The sequence below is a fragment of the Rhinopithecus roxellana genome, chromosome 21 (genome assembly GCF_007565055.1).
Source record: "Rhinopithecus roxellana isolate Shanxi Qingling chromosome 21, ASM756505v1, whole genome shotgun sequence".
Classification (NCBI taxonomy): domain Eukaryota; kingdom Metazoa; phylum Chordata; class Mammalia; order Primates; family Cercopithecidae; genus Rhinopithecus; species Rhinopithecus roxellana.
In genome coordinates this window covers 17,620,644-17,643,283 of record NC_044569.1, presented here as the reverse complement: position 1 = coordinate 17,643,283, position 22,640 = coordinate 17,620,644, and the positions used below count along the sequence as shown (strand labels likewise).

The following is a 22,640-nucleotide window of genomic DNA, read 5'->3' as shown; positions in this document are numbered from 1 at the left end:
AATTTTCCATGTATTTCACTCAGATTCTCTGCTGCTATTTGGTGGTAAAATATGCAAATCTCCCAGAAAACCATAAATCAGGAAACATTTAACCTGTTCCAGAGATTTAAAGAACTGGTCTTTCTAAAAGTGACAACTTCCAGAACTACCCTCATGAAAAATGGTGCATACAGAACTGGCATTTCCACATATCATTTGGTAGAAATGTAACAGCTCAGGGTGTGCTACACAATCTTGAAGGGAAATGATGTTGGTTTACTTCATGCAGCCCATTCACCCAGTCTTAGAAAAATGAGGATTAGCATTTCACAGACTTGGCATTTGTTTTCATGAAGTAGTGACTTATACTTAAGCAACTTCACAACTCTGCTCATATTTTGATCATTTTTACAATTACACATACACTTCTTGGCTTCAAAAAAGCACAAGTTATTGGCCGAGCATGGTGGCTCATGCCTACAATCCCAGCACTTTGGGATGCTAAGGCAGGCAGATCACTTGAGGTCAGGAGTTTAACAGTCTGGCCATCACGGTAAAACCCCATCTCTACTAAAATTACAAAAATTAGCTGGGCGTGGTGCTGTGGCCTGTAATCCCAGCTACTTGGGAGGCTAAGGCAGAAGAATCACTTGAACCCGGGAGGCAGAGGTTGCTGGGAGCCAAGATCGCACCACTGCACTCCACCTGGGCAACAAAGTGAGACTCTGTCTCAAACAAAACAAAACAAAACAAAACAAAAACAAACAAACAAACAAAAAACACATATTATTAAATCTCTAAATCTTCATTGACAATGCCTTATATTCCTTGTAGATTTAATGGGGAATAATTGATGGTAATATTGTTTGAAAAAGAAACTGAGCTAAGGAAACAGGAGGTAGAGACGGGGAGATAAATGAAAGGAAAGAATGTAGAAGCTATAGAAATGACTTGGAAGGATTAAGAAGGAAGAGAACGTATAGGAGGAGGAGGTGGGGAAGAAATGGGAAAAATGGAAAAAGGAGATAAGGAAGAGTAGAAGGAAGTAATATGTAAGGAGAGACATAGCAACTGTTTTTCATTCCATAAAGCACAGCACAGCATTAAGCCCAGGGGATGGGTGTGAAGGAGGATGACCTGGAGAATGTGGAGAACAGGTGGACTGGCTGAAGGAGAAGCCAAGGCACACTGGGATCGGTGGGGACAGCCAGGCCAAGAGATGGCACCTGGAATGAGCTAAATCCAGGAACACATCCTTGGAGCTGTACAGAGACCAGGAGATCAGGGGGAAATGGGCTGAGAGTAATCAACACAATGACTTTTCCCCCCACATAGCAAGATATTATTGTTTAAAAAAATATATTGATGATTGTTACAGGGATCAAAAGGCGAACCAGAAAGTGGGAAAAGTATTTCCTTTTGGGCATTGATGGAGCATGAATAAAACATGAGGACCATTAGGAAGAGATGGCAAATTAAGTTAAGATAATTAGGCTCTCTGTCATCGGGAAGGCCTGGATAGGACCACTGCAGACAATGAAGGACTCAAGAATACATGAGTTCCTAATTGTATTTGGCTGACTGTACTTCCTGCCATATGGTTAGAGAAACAAAGGCCATAACAAACCAGATCCAGCCTATTTCAGGTATGTCTTTCTCTTCCTTAAAAATACAGACAGAACTTTCATTACTTCCTTTAATACCAATAGTAAATGTATACAGCTGTAAAGTCACGTGCTTTAATTTTTAACTCATTATTTAAAAAAAAATCTTAAGATCCTTCTTACCTGAATTTGTTTCTTTCTTCCCGCTCTATTCTCTGCAACCTTTCTTCTCTCTCCTGCCGCCGCCTCTCTCTCTCAGCTGCCAGTGACTCTTGGTGCTGCCTGAAGGATGATGTGAGAAGACCACTCGGTGATGACCTGCAGATACAATGAGTTAATGTTTCAGTTGCTTGGCCTTTGATTAAAAGTACTGAAGTAAGCATCAGTCAGACCTTGGTTAGAACTGAGGGTCTGCTGGTACCTAGGCAGTGCTTGGGGGAAATCACTGAATGCCTCGAGTCTTCTTGTTTCATGATTTTTGTGTGTAGATGGGGAAAAGCAATATGCTGCGAATGTGCTAGTAGGAAAAAAGGTGGTAACAGACAGAAAATACCAAGCAACATGCTTGACATGTAAGCAGCTCTCAAAAATGGGTATCATAGAAGTATTCCAGGAATGTATATACATTCTACATACATTTTACGGTTGGTCTATGTTCAGACGTAGATAAGTTAGAACCAGCTTTCAATCTAAAACTATTTTCTAACCAGCTATCAGGTAATACATTCATTATTTGGGTAACGGGATCATTAGAAGCTTAAACCTCAGCATCATGAAAGACACCGATTAACAAACCAGCACATGTACCACCAAATCTAAGATTTTTTAAAAAGTGATTTTAGAAAACTATTTTCTATTACACATGCACTAAAAATATTTTACTGTATATCAATTTCACAATACACTTCTTTAGAATAATTGAACAAGGCAATGAGATGACAGATGAGGACAAAAAAACTTGCAATTGGCTGAAATGTGAATAGAATTAAGGAAATTTCATTCTATGACATTGTATGTTAAGAAGCATCCAAGGACTCAGCATGGTCAAAGGACAGGCAGTGGTATTAGTAACATCACACAAACAGTCTGGACTGTTTACTGAAAATGTGTGTGAAGGCCTCAGACAGAAACCACAGGGTGAGTATTACAGGAAATGTTAAATCAGAGAATGAGTGGGAGAAGATAAAATCAAGTAGACTGTATGACATATAAGGAAAGGGGTTAGCTATGTAAAGGAGTCTGATGGATCTCTGGAGAATAAAATCTGTTATGGACAATTGGGGACTTCACTTATGGGAAAAAACCTCAAAAACAAAGAGACAAATATTTATGAAATATATTTTGCCAATTTATTTATCCAAGGATATAGCGTGGATAAAATCCTACCTGGATTCAGTGAAAAATATACCTGCAAGGTGGGGAACACAGGTCTCAGTGCAGGAGAAAGATGTGACTCTCATAATACACAGACTGCCATGAGTCCCACAAATGTTCTTCCTAGAAAAGGTGAGTCACCTGTGGCTATCAGTCATAGGTGGCAGGGAACATGGAGGGAAGAAACCACAATCCCTGATAGCTACAGGGAAGGAGTAACCAAATTCTACAGTCCAGGCTCACTATGGAATTATTTTCATCATCTCTGGACACTAAGGCATAGATAGAGTTTATTTATCTTTCTCAGAAAAGAAGTTCAGACCAACTTCTAACTTTTGTAAGCTATTATTATTTTGTGGGAATTTTTCCCTGTTTGTATCCAGCCAAATCTAATCAACAGAGTAAAGAGGTTTGTAATACCTCTTGCACAGTAATTGATAAAATTGTTATGTATATAATAGATTCATTTAACCCAATTATTAAGTTTTATCTAATAGATTAACATCTATATAACCTGGTGCCCAAACTGGAGAAAACATATTCTTTCAAATATATAAGGACTACTCAAAAATTGACAATCAATTCTGCCACGAAGCTCAAGAATGAACGCCACAAACTGGTTTCACACGAGCTACCTTCCTGATCATAATGCAACTGAATTGAAAAATAAATAACAAGGAGATACATTTGAAAAAAATCCATATAATTGGAAAAACTAAAACATGTCTAATAACTTAGGTCAAAAAAATAAAAACACAGACAATTAGAATACATTTAAAGGGTGCCATAATGAAAAAGTTAAATATGAAGTTTTGTAGAATACTTCTAAAGTAGTATTTAGAAGGAAATTTATTCTTAAGTATTTATATTTGAAGAAAAGAAAGAGTAAAAATTAATGAGCGATCAGCTCAACAATTGGAAAGGCAACAGTAGAATAAATTCAAAGAAGATAAAAGAAAAAAATAAAGAGCAAAGACTAATGAAAAAGGAAAACAAAGGTATATAGACAAAAATCAACAAAACTAAAAGTTGGTTTATAATTGTGAAAAACCTAATAGACAAGTTCTATCAAAATTGTTTGAGAAAAAGGGCCACAAATGAGCATATTCAGGAATGACAGATAAATACAATTATAGATACAGTGACCAAAACACATTACAAAAATAAGGGGAAATTTTTATCATACACTTGAAAAATCAAAGAAACGGATGATTTTCTAAAAACATATAATTTACCAAATCTGACTGAGGAAGAAATAGAAATCTTGAATAGCTCTGTTAACCTAACAAAAGAAATTGAGTTAATTAATTACAAATATATTCACACCCATGAAAAAAATCCATGAGAGTCAGATGTTTAATGTGATTTCTAGCACTGAAGGAAGAGTTCAAGTTAGACATATGGAAAGTTCCAGAAAACACAAAGAAAAAAAAAAAAAACTCCACAACCCATTTTACATGATTCATATCACTCTGACACTAAAGCCAGATAAGAACAGTGTGAGGAGAGCAACTTCTATACTATTTGCAATTATGAACACCACTACAAAAATCTGAAACAAAATCACATTGTGTTTGTCCAATGAATGTAAGGGTAATTTGAGATGATAGTATCAATGAATATAACTTACCACGTTAATAGTTTATTGGAGAAAACCCATGGCTACCTCTGCAAATGCAGAAAAAACTTTAAATTCAACAACCATTTGTTATTTTTTAAAAACCCCTTTTAGTACACTTAGTAACAGAAGGAAACTTTCTTAATCTGACAGTGGGTATTTGGCAAGGAAAATTTTAAAAACTAGAGTTAAGTATCTTTTTTTCTTTTCCCTTTTTTTTTTTTTTTTTTTTTTTTTTTGAGACAGGGTCTCATTGTCACTCAGGTTGGAGTGATCATGGCTCACTGCATCCTTGACCTCTTGGGCTTAAGTGATCCTCCCACCTCAGCCTCCTGAGTAGCTGGGACCACAGGCATGCACCACCATGCCCCATTTAATTTTTGTGTTTTCTGTAGAGTCGGGGTTTTGCCTATGTTGCCCAGGCTGGTCTCAAACTCTTGGGCTCAAGCAATCCTGCCTTGGCCTCCCAAAGTGCTGGGATTACAGGCATGAGCCACTATACCCAGCCAGTATCATTCTTTTTTTTTTTTTTTTTTTTTTTTTTTGAGACGGAGTCTGGCTCTGTCGCCCAGGCTGGAGTGCAGTGGCCGGATCTCAGCTCGCTGCAAGCTCCGCCTCCCGGGTTCACGCCATTCTCCTGCCTCAGCCTCCCGAGTAGCTGGGACTACAGGCGCCCGCCACCTCGCCCGGCTAGTTTTTGTATTTTTAGTAGAGACGGGGTTTCACCGTGTTAGCCAGGATGGTCTCGATCTCCTGACCTCGTGATCCGCCCGTCTCGGCCTCCCAAAGTGCTGGGATTACAGGCTTGAGCCACCGCGCCCGGCCCGCCAGTATCATTCTTAATGCTGAAATATTAAGAACAGTTTACTGTTAAAAATAATATAAGGATGTTTCCATCATTGCTTATATTTGACATTATTTTGGTGGTTCGAGCCAGAATACTAAGAAAAGTAAAAAGCATAAGGAAAGGAAAGAAATACAATGCCACTATTTACAGATAATCTGACCATCTTATAAAGATAATCCAAGAAAACCTGTGTTATTTTATTAAGAGTCTAGCAAAGCTTCTATATATAAAACATAGAAATAGCAATTGCATTTTTACATGTCAGCAAAAATTTACCAAGTTAATCATAAGCTAACTATCAAACTACTTAACTAGTAATATGACAGACCTTTATAAAATCTTATTAAAAGACTCTAAAGAAGGCTATATCACATTTATGTATTGAAAAAATCAATGCAGTCAAGATGCCAATTCTTTTCTTTTTTCCAATTAATACAATTTCAAATCAATATCCCAAAATGATTTTTCATGAAATTTTACAAGCTGAGTCCAAAATTTTTACACAGGATCTGAGGTTTTAAGGATAACCAAGACAATTTTGACTAAGAACAAAGCAGAGCACTGGCCACATTCGATATGAAGCCCATTCTGAAACCACAATGATTGCCCGTGAAAGTGGTCTTGGTGCACGAATGAAAACATGGATGAATGGAGTGAGACGGTGAGCCATGACACAGACTCATACACAGACAGAATCCTGATTCATGTCGAATGTGTTATTACATATCAGTGGGGAAGTAATGGACTGTTTAACAAATGTAATCCCAGCTACTTGGGAGGCTGAGGCAGGAGAATCACTTGAACCTGGGAGGTGGAGGTTGTGGTGAGACAGGATCGCACCACTGCACTCTAGCCTGGGCAACAAGAGCAAAACTCCATCTCAAAAAATAATAATAATAATAATAATAATACAGCTAGTCCCACCTCATACCAAATATAAAAATAAATTCTAGATAGTTTAAGTGAAAAATGTAAAATACAAAACTTTACAACATTCAGATCTCAAGATACAGAAGTTTTTTTAGACCAAAAACCAAAAAGAGTAACCAAAAAGGAAATATTTGATAAATCTGCATATATTAAAATTTAAAATTTGTGCACATTGAAAGACTACATAAGAGTAAAGAAGAGCAATAACCTGGGAGAAACTACTTGTAACATATATAAACTACAAAGGATTAGTATACATTATACAAAAAGAACCCCTTCAAATTAGTAAGCAAAAGACAAACTACCCAGAGGAAAATGGGCAAAGGGTAATGAGCATTTCACTGAAGAAAGTTAAATGGCCAAATACATATATGAGTGATGCTCATCTTCACTAGAAATCAGGGAAAAGGAATGCAAGCAAAACCCACAGTGATATACTGTTTCACACCTATCAGATTAAAAATTGACAAAAATTAATGGCTGATGAGACTAACCCATTGGCACAGAATAACTCTCATACACTGCTTCTAGAAGTCTAAATTAATATAATCATTTTGAAAAAAACACTTAATGCATTTGAAGATGTATATATCCTAAAACCTAGCAATTCCACTTCTAGGTTTATCTAGAAAGTAACTTTTGTGTGCATAAAGAAGACAGACATGTATGGTAAAGAATTCTATATGTTGCAGTGTTTTTATTACTTGCTAGTGGTTAATCAGAAATAACATAAATACCTACAAATAAACAAAATATAGCTTGTTTTTAGAAAGGAACACTCTACATCTGTGAAAATTCATAACTAGACTGATATGAACATAGGCAATTCCCAAAAGCAAAATATATAGTGAAAAGTAGACTGAATAAAAGAAATCGTATTTTATCATTTCTATGAAGTTTAAATACACGCATGGCAAATCTACATACTAGTGATACACGTACATTTCGTAAAAACAAAAACATATATGAGAATAATAAACACCAAATTCAGTGGAATGATCATCTCTGAGGAAGAAGGGAAATCAAAGGGATAAGGGTTTCAATTTTATATCTGATACTCTTTATTGCTCTACAACTTTCCAGATTTATCTAAAATTTTCTGTAAGCCCTGAATATATATTTTAAAGCCATTCTATTTCTCGTAAATAAATAAAAGTCCTTCTTAGGTATATAAATAACTTGTATATCAAATGTCTTTGAAACCCCAAGCTAACTGAACATCAATAGTTATATCCAGTTCTAGAATTCAGAAACACAACAAAAAATAGGGTTGTTTATTTATACAGAAGAATTATTTTAGGAGCCAAATAATTTCCCTTAAGTGAGGACTTTGATTCAGTCCAGTTTTAAAGCCTGCCCTGTGTGTTGTTCTCCAGCACTAGGAGCCTCACCTTCTGAGTTCTCTTTCCAGAGGGGAGAGAGAGGAGCAACATTGCTGGTCTACGCTCTTAAGTGAGGAGCAAAATGAGGTCCTTGCTATTCTCCTTACACTTGTGACTTCAGCTCATTCTTCTAAATATCTCAACCTTTATAATAGGCCATTAGTAGCTAAACCTGGTCACAATGAAGCCTCTTTATATAAGATCTTAACACCATTTCCTTATTTAAAAATGAGAACAATAGAGCTTGTTTAAAATTGTTTAGAATTGGACAAGTATTAGAACTTGAGAAACTTAAGTAGGGTTCAATTTAGTCAAGTAAAAGCTGTCATTCCTTATTGGGAGCCTCTAAAAAAAGGATAGGCAGTTCATCCTCCTGCACACTTGGACCTTGCAAAAGCAGATCCCATCTTGGCTCTTAGGCCAGAGTTCACCTGTGAACACAACAGCAGGCAGCATTAACAACACCTGGAGGCCCTTTCTTTAATCATTTCAGTACTGAGAGAATGGAAATGTGAGCTTCTAACTAGAAGTAATGAGGAACAGTTCTTCTTTTCCTGAAATAAAGTAAAATGCCATGAGTAATGAAAGATTAATTCTCTTGCCTAAATAACAGATAACTGTAGCAGGAGGAGAATTCCTAGGTGAATCTAAGCAACTTTGCTTCTATTAGAAGATGGACATCCCAAATTGTCATTAAAAAGATACGCACCAAAATTCATGCTGGCATGGTAAACTCTTTTCTTTAAAAAGGCATATTTAACAGATTTTTATCTTTCATATTCTTCCAGGAAAATACCTACAATGATTGGAAGTTGTTACAATCATGACATAAAGGAATGAGCACAGGGCTTGGGATGAGAAAATTTGAGTGTGGCTGCTCACTGAATCTCTCCAAACCTCAGTTTACTTATTTGTAAAATGAGGATAATCATTTTACATAAATGATTTTTCATAAAGTACTAAAGTTTAAATGAGAATGTAAATGAGAATTTGATTAGAATAGCATCTAGGCCATAGTAAGCACTCAATAGCTATTACTTTATGTTGGGTGTTGAAAATTTGCAGAAAGCAAGAGTGGGATAGGATGGGGGTTTGTGCTGTGGTCCCCAAGGCCAGGTCTGGAGAATGACACTGGCAGTTCCCAAACTGATGGACTCCAGTGGGCCAGGGGTTTCAGCTGAGGCTTCCCGTCATGGCTACCCAGGTAGGTCAGTCATCAGGACTACATGCCATGCTCAGCGTGCACCTGGAAGGCTAAAGTCATCTGCAGTTATGCCCAACACAGCTGCAACCTAGTGAAGTCACATGGGAATGCAGGTGGCAAGAGGCCAGAGAGATTTTATAAGAGAGTGGATAATATACTCTAAAGGAGAGGAATTATAATATTTAATCTTCACTTTGCCAGGCCCCAGGGTGTGCTCCAAAAATCGCACCTGGTGAGAGCCTCCCATTCTGGGACATCTGGAACAGGAGCTCTATGCTACTGAAATATGGTTGGTAATTGTTGGTAATAATAGTTAATATTTCTGGAAATGATATGGTGTACCAGTTACTTTGCACCTATTAATAATACATGGATTAAAAGAGCTAAGTTTGTGAATTATCCTCTTCTTTATATATGAGGAAACAGAGGCACAGAGAAATTATATTAGGACACAGCAGAGCTGGGCTTTTAAACCAGTTGTCAGGCCAGAGTCCCAGGCTGACTGATGCCCCCTCCCCTCTCCACACCTTTGGTACTTAGTGAAGCACCATTCCAGCAGCATTTGTCACAGTACATGTTCATTTCTTCCCTAGAGATGGCCACTACCCTGAATTCAGTCTTTATTCTTTCCATATATGTGTCACATTTTTTCTTAGCAGCTTACATTTCGGGGTCAGATCTTATTTTCTCATTCATCTCTACCCTGGCACACAGAAGAGCCTCACTGTCTGATGAATCAACTAATGATTGAATAAACAGGATGCATGAAGTCAGAATAATATGTATATGCTAGTCTCACTGCTCCCGGACCCCCAGCCTATTCTCTATGGGAACATGTATGATAAGGACCTACAGAGAAGGAGTTTTTTGCACTAGACCCTGCCCACTGGCAACAGCTGAGTGAATGCAGGGTGGGTGCCTGCCCCAAAGGCAGCCCATCAAAAGGCAGGTTATCCAGTGGCATGCAAGGCTCCTGGCACAGAAGGCTGAGCTAATCATAGTCATGTCTCAGGGCTGTGCACTGAGAGAGAGAATGTGCATTTGACAGAAGTAAAAGCAAAAGGGCCTGGAGGTGGGGAGACCCTTGGTGACCCTGTATAAGACCAAAGCATGAGAGGACAAAGTAGAGAAGGAGCCAAAGTTGTAGGGAGAAAAAAAATGATGCTGACTCTATGAAGAGAGAAAGGGGCTGGTAGCAGGAAGCAAAGGAACAGAGGAGACCACGTGGGAAGGAACTGAGACACTGTGAGTGGCAGAGCATCAGAGGACACAGCTAAGAACTTGCATGGCCAGGGACACCTGGCTGACCCTGATTTCTGGTGCAGGGAGGTGGCCATGGAGGGTAGGTACATGACTAGCCAGCCTTCCCTAGGTGTGCAGGAGGCCTCTCCCATGGCTGACAACCCAGTGTGCTGAAAATCATGGTAGTTCTTCCCTAGCCTCCCATCGCTGGTAAGACACTGAGCTCACAGGGGCCTAAGATTCCAGGAAAAGGAAATGCAAGTCAACAAAAAATTGTATTGGCATTCAAAAATCCCCAGAAGTAACAGTAAATTTCAAGTTCAATTTTTTGAGGAAAAAAATGTTACTAGAAGGGTCAAATCCAGAGCAGTGTGCATCATATTCTCAAATCTTCCTCTTTGCATGAGAGTTTGTGACATCTTATCCCAGAGCTTACTCCCAGGGCAGGTGCTTGCATGTGACAGCTTCACATGTTTGTCTTCATGTGAAGTCTCTTAGCTGCCCCAAGACGCTCCCCTCACTGTCTCAGTTAATGTCATTTGTACTCATATTCTCCTAGCCAAGTGACAGGGATTCCAGGAACTGCAGCTCTCACTCAGCAAGTCACTGAAACTGTGCTCATCCAGAAAGTTTCACTGACCTCCATTTTAAGAATGCAAGAAGAACCACAAAGGGAATTTAAAGTCCAACCAGACACCTAGTTGCTGAATAAATAACATCAAAATTGACAAGCATCTTCACCAGTGAACAGGAAGGGCCATGGGAAGGTGAAACAAGAAGACTGCTCAAGGCCAGGAGTTCAAGGTCACAGTGAGCTAAGATCATGCCACTGCACTCCAGCCTGGGTGACAGAGCAAGACTCTGTCTCTCAAAAAAAATAAAAAGAATTTTTTTTTTTTTTTTGAGACGAAGTCTCGCTCTGTCTCCCAAGCTGGAGTGCAGTGGCGCGATCTCCACTCACTGCAAGCTTCATCGCCTCCCGGGTTCACGCCATTCTCCTGCCTCAGCCTCCCAAGAAGCTGGGACTACAGGCGCCCGCCACCTCACCCGGCTAATTTTTTTGTATTCTTAGTAGAGAGGGGGTTTCACCATGTTCGCCAGGATGGTCTCGATCTCCTGACCTCGTGATCCGCCTGCCTTGGCCTCCCAAAGTGCTGGGATTATAGGCATGAGCCACCGTGCCCGGCCTAAAAATAAATTTTTAAAAGAAGGCCCTCAAGACTGTCACAAAATTGAGGGTGGAAGATCTGCATTCCCTGGTGTATAAATCTGGATTCACCCCTCAGCACTGTTTCTAGTCATGAGGCTGTCACTGCACCGGGGCTGTGAGAGAAAACACAGGTGCATCATAAGGCATGTGAACTTGAAAGCCAGGGCGTCAGTGTCACCAAAACTCAGGGTTCATTGTTCAGAGTTCACCACAGAAGCAATAGAAAGTTGCCTAAAACCAGTATCAGAATTTTTGACTTTCCTTCCTTTTGAAAATATACTCTGAAATCGTAGTGGAAATCAATGGCAGACTGAAATTTTAGATCCAAATATTAGTTTAACACATATGTGAGGGGGAGAGGTAAAGTTAATGACTTACATTGTTTTTCTCATAGGAATTCAGCATTTCCATGCTGAATAAAACACAATATTTTATTATTGAATAAAAAAAGGATTAGTTTCAGAAAGAACTAAAATATATATCAGAGGGATATACATATCCCTTAAATATGTGTTAAACTAATATTTAATATATATCCCTCTAACATATGTATCTCAGAGAGGGATTTCTGTCCATGAAGCAATGGAATGGAAAGAGAGCAGGATGCAACAGAAGAAAGGAGTCCTAAGGCAGCTGTGGCTACTCACTCCCCACCTGACTTTGGGTTAGCTTCAGGAATGCCCTGCAGTTCCCTCCTTGCCACTGAGTGTGGAGGGCAGATCGAGGAACCCCTGTCCAGGCTAAATTCACACATGGTCTCCAGCCATTTCTTTGTGCCTCTCCCTCTGCCTGCTTTGTGAGAGCGTTCACTCTTGTCAGGGACCCAGAAAACCTACTAAGTGGTGATTAGGAATACTTAACTCAGGTTCCCACTTCTCTTGAGGGGGAGAGGTAAAGTACATGACTTACATTGTTTTTTCCATAGGAATTCAACATTATTTCCATTATACAAACTTGAATCATAAAAGGGCTCGTTTCAGAAAGAACCAAAATTATATACTTGATAATGAGAAGAACTTCTTAGATTCGGAAACAAACAGTTCATCTGTTCCATAACACCATGAGGTTTTTAAATGCATCAACAGTAACCTCTCCTTTTTCTAAGACTTCTTGCCTTTTTAATAGAAAAGTGATTTGCCAGAAGAACAACGCAAAACAACTAGTCCTATCTCCATCTTAAGTAGTTTGGAATGTCTCTTGGCTCTTAACAGAACAAACCCACTGCCCAGGCTGAGCAAAGACAACAGAGCGAGATGACCAAAAGCTGAGGGGGAGATTTTCTGTCAATGACGGTCTTTCTTTTTCGATGATGAGTTGGCATGTTGTTTAACTAATTACCTGCAAATAGACTAAACATAAAACAGGAAATCTTTATAAAGATAAGGCTAAGACAAATAGGAGAGATTAAAATATACTAGATTTTTCAGTTGAGCTAAGCCCAGAAAAAAAGGATTAAAAAACGAGAAAGTACACTAGTTTCACTTTTTAAAACACTTAAGAACCATTCAAAATATAATTTAAGTCTGTCAGATAGCCTGTAATTACTTTTTGAACAAAGTGAGTAACTTTAAACTCAACAGTCAGCGGGTCACTCTTCTATTTGTTTATTACACAATAAATTTTTAGCAGACACACAGTATCTTATAAAAATGGACACAGAACATTGCAGCAACTCCTTTAAAGAAAAAGCAGTCTTTCTCCATTCCCTTGAATCTAGGCTGAACATGTGACTGGCTTTGGCCAATGTAGCAATCAGAAATATGATTCAATTCAAGCAGAGGCTTGAAAAGTGTCTGCACACCGGGGCTTGCTCCCTTGTTGCCCTTGGGAACCCTACACCACTGCCATCTGAACAAGTCTGGGCGAGGTGGCTGGGCCATGAGGCATGGTGCCAAGCTGCCCCATCAAGTCAGCTGATAGCCAGACAATTGCTAGATATCAAGTGAGACGATCAACAACCGGCTGTCTGCAAACACCTCAGTTAACCCAGCTGAGACCAGAGTAATTGTTCAAGGTGAGCCTGGCCAAAATTACCAACCCATAAAATCATGAGGTAAATGCATGGTTGTTGTTTTAAACCACTATATTTTGGTGATTTCTTATGTAGTTAAAAGCTGACTGAAACAGGATGGGTTTTGAAAATATTTTCTCTATTTCAGTCTGAGGAAGTTGACACTTCATTGGTGGACTCCAATAAAATCTGAAATGTTGCAGCAATTAAAATCATCTAGAATATGACCTATTAGCTAAACTCATATCCCACTGTACCCTAAAATGTCCCCTAAAATGACCTCCATGCCAATCAAGCCATTCACCATCTTGGTCCCCAAAGAAGTCTAGTTCCTTTGCCTAGTGGTATCTCACTTCCTCTCTACCCAAGTTCTTCAAGACACCTCCCTTGATGACCACAGTGGACACTGCTCTTTATTTCTCCAGACTCCTGGATGTGTCCTTTCGGCATATCATCACAAATGATTGGTTCGTTCCTTCACTGTTTTGTGAATGAACATTGTTTCCAGCATGGCTTACTCCCTTGTTTCCTTTGGGAGCACATCAGAAACAGTCCCTGTCGCCAGCTTCTCCTCCTTCCCCCACAGTAATTGTGTCTGAGTGCCATCAATACTCACTGACTGAATTTTGTTGTCTACTTCAGTGATGTGAGCAATGCCACAAAAACACATGTAGCAAGTGGACAAATTTATGGACAATGAAACCTATCATTTTCATGATGCTTTTTTTCTTTTGTCTCTTTACGGAAATTAGCTTTTCTAATAAAAGTTTCCCTATAAAGTAAAAGTTGGCACACTGAACCCATCCAACTTTCTACATCTAATTGGAGTCGATTTCAGTGGTGAAAAAAGGAAAGCTCTTGGACTTCTACTTTCAGTCCATTTAGAGTAATGGGAACCAGATTTACCTGTACCTGAAACAACTAAAAACCAGACAAAATCCATGAAACAGCAGCACTGAAAAAACTGGTGATGAAGGTCAGTGATTCCTGACAGGTGAAAAGCAAAGGAGGTGATCCTCATGATAGCCCTAGCTTACTGATTAGAGAACATTTGCAGGTTGTGGTACATAAAGGGAAAACTCAGGCAGAGCCTGGAAGTCTCCATGAGTAGAGGGGACAAAGTTGGCATCTGGAGAGGCCAGTGGGGCTAACAGTGGCAGGGTAACATACCAGAAATGGTCTATACAGAGAGAGAGACACAAACACACACACGCCTCTGTACATCTGCAGATGGTTTTCCTCAAGTAACTAGGTGAGGATTGTTCAGCATATGCGTGTAAAAAGTAATCTGTGGCCAGTGAAAGAACTATCCAAGTGAATTAGAGCAAACAGTGCCTGGAAATTATATAAGGCAGAGAGTACTGCCTGTTCCCAACAGTTACAGAGAAAAACCTCATAATTCAGAAGGAACTGGTTAAAGTTTTAACAAGTGTCTTGCCTCAGTAGTGGAAACATATTGGACTAAACATAGCTCTGGTCCTGCCTAACAAAGCTAAATATGCAAGACCTACAAGGATCAAACTTTGAGTTAAGCCCGTCCCAGAACAAAGCTCAAAAATATTTATAAGAATACAAAGACATCCAGCACCCAGCAAGATCAAATTTACAAAATATGGTATCCAATAACAAATGACCAAACATGCAAAGAAGTATGAAAATACAAGCCATAATCAGAAGAAAAAAGTAAATTATCTGAAACCAATCCAGAAATGACATAGATGATAGAATTAGTTGGGAAGAATGAAAAAACAGTTATTATGACTATAGTCCACATATTCAAGAAGCTAGAGAAAATATTTAACATGTTAAACTATGAAAGGTATTAAGAAAGAGCCCAGTTGAAACAGTAGATTGTCACCGCAGAAAATTAATTAGCGAACTTGAAGATAAAGCAACATAATTATTCAAAATGAAACACATTCAAAATGAAGCAAAATGAAAAAAATACTGAAAAAAATTAACAGACCACCAGTGAACTTTGCAAAAACTTCGAATGACCCAATATACATGCAATTGGAGTTATCAAAAGAAAGGGGAGGTAAAAAGTACCAAAAAGTTTTGAAGAAATAAGCATTAAGATTTTTCCCAATTTGATGAAAACTGTAAACACACAGATTCAAGAATCTCAAGTCCCAAGCACAAGAAATTGAAAAAACTATGCCAAGCCATATCAAAATCAAACTGCAAAAACCAATGAGAGAATTAACCTTAAAAGCAGCCGAAGGAAAAAAAAATGACACATTGAATGCAGAGGTACGAAAATAAAAACAGAAGATTTATCATCAAAAACAATGTAAGGTAGAACAAAGCGATGCAACATCTTTAGAGTACTGAAAGAATAAAAAAACCTATCAACTTATCATTCTTTTCCTAGCAATAACTATCTTTCAAAAATTCAGGTGAAATAAAGATTTTTTTCCAGACATATAAAAACAGGGATAATTCATTATCTAGACCTGCACTACAAGAAATGTTGGCAGAAGATAAATAATACCACATGGCCATCTTGATTTACACAAAAATAAAAGAGAATTAGAAAAGATAATGACACAAGTAAATATAAGCCTTATTTTATATTTAAATATATTTAAAAGATAATCAGTTGCTTACAGCAGACATAATAACAGTGTACTGCGGAGTTTACAATATTATAAAAGTAAAATCCATGATCACCGTAGCATAAAGGCTGGGAGAAAAAAGTGAAGGTGTGTTGTTGCAGGGTTGTTATGCTATGCATGAAATACATAGTATCACTTAAAGGTAGACTATGATAAGCTAAAATGTATACTATAAACCCCAATGCAATCACTAAAATAATACATTTATTGCTGTTGAGGCAACAAAAGAGATAAAATGAACTAATAAAGAATACACAACCCCCCAAAAGGAAGAAAGAATAAAAAAGGAAAAAAACAGGGAACAAATAAAAAGTATAAACTCAAACAAATCAATAATCACAATAAATGGTTCAAATAGTCCAATTAAAAGGTAGAGATTATCAGAATGGATTAAAAAAAAAAACAAGATTCAACACTATGTTGCCTACAAGAAACATAAAACCTAATTTAAGTTCAAATAATACAAAAGATATACCATATTAATACTATTTTTTAAAGGTGAAGCTATATTAATATCAGTTAAAGTAGACCTAAGAATCAAGTATGTTACTAGATATAAAGGTCATTTCAAATGAAAAGAGTCAAGCCATCAGTAGGATATAACAATTGTAAAGGTTTATGCACCTAATAAAAGAGCTTCAAGATACATGAGGGAAAACTAATAGAACAGCAATATATTTTAAAATATCAAAATTACAGAATGCAATTTATTATTCTCTCAGTAACAGAATAAGACAGACAAGCACTAAGGATACAGAATACTAGAACAATACCAACAACCAAATAGACATCTACAGAACATTTCACCCCAAAACATCAGGATACATATTCTTTTCAAGGGTACACAGTATATTTGCCACAGCAGATCCTATTCTGGGCTGTAAAACAAATATCAATAAACTTCAAAGTATCCAAGAACATAACCTATGTTCTCTGACCACAATTTTATTAAATTAGAAATCAGTAACAGAAAGACAGTTGGAATATCCACAAATACTTATAAGCTAAATAAATACTTTAAAATAACCCATGGGGTAAAGACTTTTAAAATTGACAGAGAAATTAAGAAGCATGTTAAGTGAAGATAAAAACACAACATATGAAACTTTGTGGAACGCAGCAAAAGCAATACTTAGAGGAAAATTTGTAACACTGAAAGACTATATTAGAAAAGACAAAAAGTCTCAAATCAATGACCTCATCTCCTAACCAAAAAAAAGAGCAAATTTTACCCAAAGTGAGCAGAAGAAAGAAAATAAAACAAAGAAACAGAAAAAATAGGATAAAAATTAAATGAAACCAAAAACTGGTTGTTTGTAGTAAAAAAAAAAATTGATAAATCTCTAGCCAGACTGATTGGAAAGAAGAGAGAGAAGACACAAATTACCAATATTAAGAACGAGAAGTACGATCACTGCAGATTTTACAGATACTAAAAAAAAAACAAGGGACTATTCTGAACAATGATATTCCATTAACTTTGACAACTTAGATGAAATGGAAGAATTTCTTGAAAGACAAAAACTACTAAAACTCACTCAAGATGAAATGGATGATCTGATATGAATTAATATAAGATAAATATCTATTAGAGGCATTGAATTTGTGGTTTTAAACTTTCCCATGAAGAAAGCTCCAGTTCCAGATGTCCTCACTGGTGAATTCTATCAAATATTTAAGAAAGAAGTAGTACTAATTCTATGCAGCCTCTTCTAGAAAGCTGAAGAGGAAGGAGTACGTTTCCTCTCATTTTGTGAGCATTACTCTGGTGTACAGCCATTTTGGAAGACAGGCAATTTCTTAAAAGCTAAACATCCACCTGCCATAAAACTTGGTGATTCTACTTTTAGTAACAATCATGCACTATTTAACATTTCAGTCAACAATGGACCACAAGATAGTGGTTCCATAGATTACAATGAAGCTGAAAATGTGCTATCACCTAGTGATGTTATAACCACCATAACACTGTAGCACAACTACTTTTCTTTTATAATTAAGTTAGTGTAGCCTAAGTATACAGTGTTTATAAAGTCTACAGTGATGTACAGTAATGTCCTAGGCTTTCATGTTCATGCTTCCATTCCTGTAAGCTTCGTTCATGGTGAGTACCCTATATAGATATACCATTTTTCTCCCTTTCATATTGTATTTTTACCATACCTTTTCTACGTTTAGATATGCAAATACTTCTCATTGTGTTACAACCACCTACAGTATTTGGTACAGTTACATGCTGTAAGGTTTGCAGTCTAGGAGTAACAGGCTATATCATATAGCCTAGGAGGACATCTGGGACTGGAACTTTCTTCATGGGAAAGTTTAAAACTACCAATTCAATGTCTTTATCTTTGTTTATCTTATATTAATTCATACCAGATTATCTATTTCATCTTGAGTGAGTGTTGGTAGTTTTTGTCTTTCAAGAAATTCTTCCATTTCATCTAAGTTGTCAAAGTTATTGGAATATAATTGTTCAGAATAGTCCCTTATTATTTTTGTACAACAAAATTGCCCAACACTGCATTTCTCAGAACATATCCCCATCATTAAGTGATGAATGACTATATTTACTCAAGAGAAATGAAAGCACATATATATACAAAGACAACCCAAATGTCTATCAACAGGTAAACAGAGAAACAAATTATGGTTTATGTACACAATGGTATACTAATCAAAATAAATGGACTATTGAAACACACAACAAAATGAAGGAATCTCAAAACAATTACGCGAACTGAAAGAAGTCAACTCCCCTCAAAGAGTATATACTGCCTGATTACACTTATATAAAATGCTAAAAACACAAATGCAGGTCGGGCGCGGTGGCTCAAGCCTGTAATCCCAGCACTTTGGGAGGCCGAGACGGGCGGATCACGAGGTCAGGAGATCGAGACCATCCTGGCTAACGCAGTGAAACCCCGTCTCTACTAAAAATACAAAAACTAGCCGGGCGAGGTGGCGGGCGCCTGTAGTCCCAGCTACTCGGGAGGCTGAGGCAGGAGAATGGCGCAAACCCGGGAGGCGGAGCTTGCAGTGAGCTGAGATCGGGCCACTGCACTCCAGTCCGGGTGACAGAGCGAGACTCCGCCTCAAAAAAAAAAAAAAAAAAAAACACACAAATGCAAATGAATCTACAATGAAGAAGCAGATCAGTGGTTGCTTAGGGATGGGGAAGGGCAGCAATAATCACAAAAAGGCAGGAGAAGATTTTTGGGTGATGGATATGCACACCTCCACTGTGGTCATGGTTTCACTGGCGTACACAAATGCCAAAACTTAGGTGCTGTTTCTTGCATGTCCATTTTACTGCAAAAGCTGTTTTAAAAAACATCCCTTGGTAAGTTCAAGTTAAGTGAAGTTGTATTTGTGAAATACAATTTGTGAAAGATGCAAACCTTTGATGTTTCCTATTTAAAAAGTAAATATTAACAAAAGTAAAAACTAAGTTCAGAAAGTATCTGATATTTGAAATTAGCACTGAATTAGCACAAGTAGATAATTTAATATGAAGACTTAGAGGTAAAAAATAATAATAAAATGGCATTGAAATGATGCTAAGCAATGAGATTGTCCTCACAACATGGTTATGAAACTGAGGATCACCTTGTCTAATGATACAGGAGAAGAGATAACTGTAAGTTATGCCCAGCTGTAAAAGGCATATGCTTGCCCTGAAACAAGGAAACTTTTTTTTTTTTTTTTGAGACGGAGTCTTGCTCTGTTGCCCAGGCTGGAGTGCAGTGGCCGGATCTCAGCTCACTGCAACCTTCGCCTCCCGGATTTACGCCATTCTCCTGCCTCAGCCTCCCGAGTAGCTGGGACCACAGGCGCCTGCCACCTCGCCCGGCTAATTTTTTGTATTTTTAGTAGAGATGGGGTTTCACCATGTTAGCCAGGATGGTCTTGATCTCCTGACCTCGTGATCCGTCCATCTCGGCCTCCCAAAGTGCTGGGATTACAGGCTTGAGCCACCGCGCCCGGCCTAAACAAGGAAACTTAAGAATCTTCCTCCATAGCTTCAGGGTCATATCCTAGCTTTCATGATGAAACCAGCAAGCCTCAGAGGCATCTCCAACAAACAGGTAGCTTTTTCCATCACCACTGCTACAATCCTGAAGACAGCCATCATCAGAGACTGGATGTACATTTCAGTCTCCCTCTTGCTTTCTCTTCTCCAGCCTGTTGCACACACTGCTTCAGTGCAGATCTGAGGTCCTTCGCCATGGGAAGGAATAGCAGGGCTCACACAGTGTGCTGTGGAGGCTGGTCCCACGTGGAGTCTCACATTACTGTGCTGGCTCACATCTAGAGCGTGAAGCCATTTCTCCAGGCCCTGGCTGTTGTCATGCTTCAGCCTGTCCACTGGCCCCTTTGTAGGCCCTGACTTTGGCATACAGCAATTCTTGCCCGTTCTCTCATTCCCTCTTAATTTCCACCCTCTAAGACCAAGTAAGTCCTCCGGCCCAAAGGAGGTCAGTCCTCTCCTGTCACAGCCCCAGGTCCACCCGTTTGGCTTCACAATTTGCCAATCTCCTGGCAGCTTCCCAAAGCACTGACTACCACCAGCATCTCCTGCGTTCCATGGCTCCCAGGCCTTCTTGGCCAGTACTGAGGCCCATTCTTTCTTCTAATCTCCTCTCTGTTTCTTCACTCCAGGCCAGCTCCCTCTTCTTTTGCACACTTGCCTCTTCTCTAAATGCTAAATTGATCCCAAGTGGTCTCCCATCTTTCCCAGATTTGCAAAATCCTGTTTTGAAGGAAGATAGGGACTCACTCCGTTTTCTTAACCCCCTCTTAACCTCCCCTCCCCTACCCCAGCAGGCCAATCTCAGAGCAAATAGTAATTTGCTTTACATTAGTGACTCAGTTTCCCAGACCTTTTGCTAGGGGTATCCCCCGCAACAACAGAGCACCTGTGCTAGGCCCCCAGTTTGACGGCCTCTCTCTTTTCAGCTCTTCTATGAAGGTTCATTTTCTTCACAGCATTCACTCCAGTAGTAACTCTTTATTTGCATATGGTTTGTTTATCTTCTGCTTCGACCACTGAAGTGTAAGCCCTGTGAAGTCAGGGACTGGATCTGATTCAATCAATACACTCAATAAATACTTGTTGAATGAAATATATGAGTATGTAAGACTTGTGTATCTCATATACACAATTTCTAAAATTAACTGGAAACTCAGTCTCCTTTCATTATAACAATAAAGCTTATTTAGTCCTCATTACTGGGCTTTGAGGGAAGGAATGCGGAAAGAGATAAGGCAACAAACATTCAGTGACCTAGCAATACACATTTTGTCTTTTGAGACAGGGTCTCACTGTGTCACCCAGGCTGGAATGCAGTGGCATGATCTTAGCTCACTGTAGCTGCCAACTCCTGAGCTCAAGTGATCCTTCTGCCTCAACCTCCTGAGTAGCTGTTACCATGGGCATAAGCCACCATACCTGGGGTCTCACTTTGTTGCCCAGGCTGGTCTCAAGCAATCCTTCCACCTCAGCCTCCCAAAGTGCTGAGATTACAGGCATGAGCTTCTGCGCCCAGCCCAGGAATACATATTTCTGAAGGAGAAATCTCAATCTCAATTTCTCTCTCTCTCTCTCTCTCTCTCACACACACACACACACATACCCCTTTTTGCTCTGTGATCTTTGTACAATAATGGTACAAAACCACTGTAGCAAGTGACAACTGGAAACCATGGCAAAGATAGGAGTAGGGATGGTGGTAAAAAGTCAAGTCAGATCTAAAATGTATGTGGAAGAAAGAATCTCTAGTACCTGCTGAGGACCCAGAGTCCTGCAGCACAGCACAGCCCAGGTCCCCTAGTGTCCACAGTCACCTTGGGAAGCTACCATTAGTGAGACAGACCCCACTCTGAACTTACTCCCTCAGTAGAACTGGTGCTTCTCCTCTTGTGCACTTTGGGTGTAATGCAATCAATTAATAAGGACCATATTTTTGCCTTACAGGGTCTCTTTTTGTTTGTAACAAGACTGCTGTCAGGAACTAGCAGCAGGCAAGTGAGAAAACTGCTTCTGCACAGTCCAAGGAGAACGCAGCGTCTTTGAATGGTGGGGAATCAGGCCACATTGGTACTGCTTGTTTCCTACTGGCATTTGTGGACTGGGTACCATAAACTGTGTCACATAGAAAGACAATGTCCTTTATCCCATTATTTTACATTCTATTTGGGATGTTCTCAGAGAAGTTTGTTTTTTAAAAATGTACTTTAATCAACCAACTTAATTTTTTTAAAAAACTAGAACCCCATTGCACAGTGGGGCTCTCAATTCCACTGACAATTTTTTTTTTTTTTTAAGTATTGGGTTGACCAAGTGATAGAACAGAGCCAGCAAGCATTTGGGATCCAGGAAAACACCCAGATCACATATCCACAAAAAACAGTGATTCAAAAACTCAAGTAGAACTTTAAGGCACATGTAGCTGACTAGTGAGGTCAGGGCAGGAAATGATCAAAGCCAAAGCAGACAAGAATGGGAAGACACAAGCATGCGGATTCATAGGGAATAGACAGTCCACTTGGAATTGGCAACAAAGATGAAGAAGGCACAGGTACCCACAAGTTACACACAGGGTAGTAGTCCAAAGGCAT

General features: G+C 38.8%; 1 protein-coding gene across 9 annotated transcripts in view; it reads right to left on the bottom strand.

Annotated features, from left to right (window-relative positions):
• Positions 1-22,640, bottom strand: part of FHOD3 (formin homology 2 domain containing 3) — a 498,596-nt gene that overhangs the window by 97,904 nt on the left and 378,052 nt on the right. For all 9 annotated transcript variants that reach the window (XM_030925939.1, XM_030925940.1, XM_030925941.1 and 6 more), the window contains one exon: positions 1,767-1,901. In XM_030925939.1, coding sequence (XP_030781799.1) covers positions 1,767-1,901 — 135 coding nt within the window. The remainder of the gene's footprint in view (positions 1-1,766; positions 1,902-22,640) is intronic.